The 5,132-nt window shown below is 42.1% G+C and overlaps 1 protein-coding gene across 3 annotated transcripts in view; it reads left to right on the top strand.

Moving 5' to 3' along the window:
- Positions 1 to 4,798, top strand: part of zbtb33 (zinc finger and BTB domain containing 33) — a 5,199-nt gene extending 401 nt beyond the window's left edge. Inside the window, exons 2-3 of one of the 3 annotated variants that reach the window (XM_034883626.1) lie at positions 77 to 376; positions 2,264 to 4,798. In XM_034883626.1, coding sequence (XP_034739517.1) covers positions 77 to 376; positions 2,264 to 4,146 — 2,183 coding nt within the window. In that variant the 3' untranslated portion in view covers positions 4,147 to 4,798. The other 2 variants (XM_034883628.1, XM_034883627.1) reach the window with 2 other exon arrangements.
- Positions 4,799 to 5,132: the final 334 nt, after the last annotated feature.

The following is a 5,132-nucleotide window of genomic DNA, read 5'->3' as shown; positions in this document are numbered from 1 at the left end:
TAAAAGAGCGCACAACAAATTAAGTGTCGGCTGATTTGACCACGGAGATCCGAGTGTCGGCTGGCTTGACCGCAGTGAGGAAACGTGGAGCCACTGGCGGTGAACATGAAAGTTGAGGAGGCACTAGCTATGGAGTTCTTTTTTACGGAGTTGAATGCGACCGCTACGTGTCTCATTTGCAGACAGAAAGTATTATTTAAGGGGTTTAATATGAAGCGGCATTACAACGCTAAACACGCGGGAAAGTATGATAAATACAAGGGAAGGATGAGAAAGATCATGTCAGATACGCTTCACGAAGACTTCAACCGCTGCCCAGGGACTTCAATAGGTCCCGATTTGAGAAGAGAATCTGAACCTAAGCTGAGCTCCCCAGGTATTTTACTTTATTTTATTTAATGTCCTTACGTTTCTACACTTTTATTTTGAAGGTAATGAACCGGTAGTTATCTCGACGCTAAACCCGGCGTGGAAAAGTAAGGTTTCCACAGAAATAGCCTAACGTCCAGGCAGTCTTTCAAATGTGTTTAAATTCTAACATGAAGTCAACCTGTTATAATGTCTTGTAATGGTATTTAGTTGTTTAATTGTGTAGTCGTTAGTCCGACACGACGGCGACTCCTTGTGGCTGTTCAATCAATGAGGCTGCAGTGCAGTTGGCAGGGGAAGCTGTCTGTTGTTAGCCATTGTCTGTAGCCAGCTAAGTAAGTTACTACAGTCGGTGGTAGTGGCTCTGCTTAGTCTTGGCAGAAAACATCAAGGTGGCAGGTAAAAAAAATACGAATTTCATGTGCAGCTATTTAAAGTTGCAATATCCCATGTATCCATTGTGGTGTTGTATTTACAGCTAAAATGCTAAAGGGATGCTAAATAGTAGGCCGCGCTGTCCACGATTCATTAAACAGGAAGGGAGGAAACGCAGTTAGCGTTACCTTTTGTTAGCTGGCTGAAACCACAGCGTTTGGATATGACATAATCAAAAGCAACAATAATAAATTCTTTAAAGCAGCAAGTGTCACCGTTAAAATTAAATGAACGTAGTTTCGCACTTGTACAATGTCATACAAACCTGATATTTCAGCTCGTTACCACAACCTTAAACTAGCGTCTGCACGACTGTAAACAGCGATGTTCACATTCATGCCCACACTGTTCGTGTTTGCGTGGAGACATGGCCTTTTCGAGAACTTTATAGTAATTTGTTCTATTAAGTCATTTGTAATTTTACAAATGCAGCCAGATTACAAGGCACAGTTTTCTCAAGTTAACGCAACAATGACAAAAACAATGCCTTCACGTTAATTTGTTGTTGAAACACTTAAAACTTCATGACCAATTTGGAGCCTGCTGCTCTAAATTTCATTTTGTTAGTCAGAAAACGTGCTTTGTAACCTTTTTGCTTCCGCCAGTGTGGGTGGACAAAGTATTGGAGGTAGACCAATACATTGTCAGGGTCTACATTAAGTTATTGCACATAATTACAAACACTTCAGTAATGTGTACTACAATTTAGAAGCATCTTAAACAATAGCCTTTATGAACACAAATCAACATATTTCAAAGAGCAGACTTATAGACTTATTTCCCTTGAAACCAGGTGTAACATGTAGTAGGGAATGTTCCGTTATATAATACAGAGACCAGAAATCGGTATTACTTCCGATACTGCCTAAAACACTGGTGTATCGGGAAGTACTGGAGTTATTGCACCGATCTGATACAACATAATAAAACCCTTTAAAGTGGTTTATCTATGTTGATGATAAAAGAAAGTTCTGTGGCGTTCATTGTTTGTTTATTCATGTTTCACAAAGAGTTGAACCTGAGCCAGACTGACAACAAAGATAGAAATCATATCACATCCATACAGGGATAGCAGTGGACCGTTGTTAAAACATAATAAATTATATGACACACTGGTATCGGTTCAGTACTCGGTATCGGCCAATACGCAAATGCGGGTATCAGAATCGGCATCGGGAAGCAAAAAATGGCATTGGACCATCTCTAACATGTAGTATTGCAAAAACAAAAGAAAACCAAGTCAGAGTTGGTTTGAGGTTAGACGTCCTTTAACAAACATTATTGAGTGTTATAACTGGAAAAGCAGGGCATGAAAATGACCAAAACTGAATTGGACTCCAAACCTTTAACTTTATATTTTTTGAAGCACCTGATGGTAGTTGCATGTCACCATAATGCAATTAACTTGACTTTTCTGGTGCACTCAGAACTGTGATTCTCACTTTCTTTCTCTCTACAGACATGCCAAGTCTAAAGCTGATATCTGCGACTGACACACAGTATTCAGCAACTGTGCTGAAGTCAATGAATGAGCAGCGAAGCCATGGACTATTTTGTGATGTCACCATTATCATACAGGACAAGAAATTCAGAGCTCACAAAACAATCTTGTCTGCCTCAAGTACTTATTTCCACCAGCTCTTCAGCGTAGCTGGACAAGTCATTGAGTTAAACTTCATCAGAGCAGAAATCTTTGAAGAGATTCTTAATTACATTTACAGCGCCAAGATTGTCCGTGTCCGCTCTGACATGCTTGAGGAGCTCATCAATGCTGGACAGATACTGGGAGTCAAGTTCATCGCAAACTTGGGGTCACCATTATCACAAGTTAAGGGTCTGCCTGGTTTGTCTAAGGAGACTGGGAGCAAAAGTGACACATCCACAGAGATGATGCCCATCATTGCAGAGTCTTTCTCAATATCCGCGGAGGAATTCAATCAGACAAGCAAGCCTGCAGGTAACGACTCAGACTCGGACAATGATGTTATGTTTGTCTCACATACAGATGCTCAAACCAGAGCAGCCAGTCAGAAAGCCAACTCTGGTGAGGTCATTGATGTGGATATAGCTGTTTCAAAAAACGCAGCACCAAATCAAAATGAAGAATCAAACCATGAAGTTGCAAAACAGAAAGAGAAAGCCAGAACCCCGTTAAAAACACATGCTGCAAAGCCTCCCGTCATCAGTTGTCCAAACCCCAGTTTGCCCAACAGCAGCCCTCTGCGCAGTCCAGACAGCAGCTCCAATAACTCGTCTTCCCCTGCCAGAGTTTCCTCAGGAAGTGCTCCCACAACGCCTGCCAGGTTAGGCAGTTTCCCCCCTGAGCCCTCAGGTGCCTCTCAGACCTCTGAAAACAGGGATATAATGGGAGTCCACAAGAAGCAAGTGTCTGCTTCATCTCAGCAAGGGGATTTCAAAGTAAGGCTCTTAGATGTGTCTGATAGCCAAGCAAATCCAACTAGCATACCCAAATCAGTAATAGCAGCAAAAAAGACGGTGACACTGAATACAGCAACAGAAATTGATTCGATTTCATCAGGCTGTAAAGTGTATGCCAATATTGGAGAGAACACTTATGACATTGTCCCAGTGAAGGAAGATCCCGGCGAAGGGGGCTCTAAAGCCAATAAAGGGAAGAGATCTTTAATGGCAACGCCTGTAAAGCCCCTGGATAAAACACCCACATCCCCGAAGGCCAGCCCAAAGAAGAGGACCAAAACAGAGCTTGAGGATCACTACGAGCTGATCATGGATGGGAAGACTTTCTATGTATGCATCGTCTGCAAGCGCCCATACGTGTGTCTGACAAGTCTCCGCCGACACTTCAACACCCACTCGTGGGAGAAGAAGTACCCGTGTCGCTACTGTAACAAGGTCTTTGCACTGGCCGAGTACAGAACTAAACATGAAATCCATCACACAGGAGAGAGGCGGTACCAGTGCTTGGTGTGCAATGAAATGTTCATGAACTATCAGTTACTGTCCACCCACTGCAAGCAAGTCCACAACCAGGATCCCAGTGGGAGGAAAGAGAAAGATGATGCAGACAACAACCTGTACCGACTCCTGCCATGTAAGACGGTGCAGATGAAGCCATACTCGTGGAGTACTGACGGGCACGGGGTCCCTGTCATATCCGAGGATGGCAGTGTGCATCACATAACCAGCGTCGGCGAAGACGTCCACTCCTCCACCCAGACCAGGATGTTGAACTGGGACGACATCTTTATCGAGTCCGATGCTCACATGCCACCTAATGCACACAGCCAACCGGAGGTCACCATGAACAGTCCTCCACAAGGAGCCACAGAGTTTGACTTTGTTGTACCAGAGACCTACTGAGCATTACCCACACTGCTCCGTTACCTGTGCCTTTTAGGTGCCCCCAACCGTTTTTTCCTCTTTGGTTCCATGGCAACAATATTCTTATGTAATTCTTAATAGTGTCCGCTTAAGGTACGATCACATTAGACTTTCTTTTTAATGACATTTGTGGTGTAAACTTTTAATGAATACGGTGAAGATGCACTGTAGAATAATGTCAGAAGCAGCGGGGAGCTCTGACCTGTGAGTCAACCAGAGACAGATGGAGATTGCTTGAGTTTGTCAGTCGTGCCGTCGTCAGTTGAAGTGAAAGTCAGTCGGATTGAATAGTTGCAGCATGGAAGTGTAATGTGACCGTACCTTTTAATTATGTTACTCTACTTGTGTAATAGCCTTTCTCATCTTTTGTATCATTGGAATAAATGATCGTCACATTAGCAAAAATACATAGTTCACACGCAGTAAAATCAATCAATAAATCAATCCAAAAACTGCCCCAGACATGAGGCATAATTCACTAGCTGTAATACAAAAGGTAAATGTATATTTAATTTTTTTAATATATGAGGCAAGTTATAGCTATATCAGCTAGAAGATGTCTGCTAAAGTATCTGGAGGACAAAGCATTTGAGGATTTTGTCTGTAACTGTAACCCTTTTTTTAACAGGATACATTAATGACATTTGTGGTTTTAACAGATTTGTGTAAAATACAGGATGATGCCTGTAATTAAATATAACATGATTGCTTACATTTTAAGTCAATCACCACCGGATGCATTAATCCTGAGTCTGTATTTGAAAATTAGATGGAGTTTCTGGACTGATGATTCCTTGTTCCCATTTGAGTGAGAATGTTAAGAATGATCGGAAAATATATTTTTTCATTGCGTGATTGTTGGCGATCCCACGTGGGTATTATGGCAGGTAAGATATACAATGGTTATTTAATTTTCCAGTGGTTGGAAAAATAGCAATGGCTTTTTTGTCAGTTAAACCCCTTTT

Source organism: Etheostoma cragini, chromosome 10 (assembly GCF_013103735.1).
Source record: "Etheostoma cragini isolate CJK2018 chromosome 10, CSU_Ecrag_1.0, whole genome shotgun sequence".
Taxonomy (NCBI): domain Eukaryota; kingdom Metazoa; phylum Chordata; class Actinopteri; order Perciformes; family Percidae; genus Etheostoma; species Etheostoma cragini.
The sequence above is the reverse complement of the archived record's forward strand: the minus strand, read 5'-3'. Positions and strand labels throughout refer to the sequence as shown.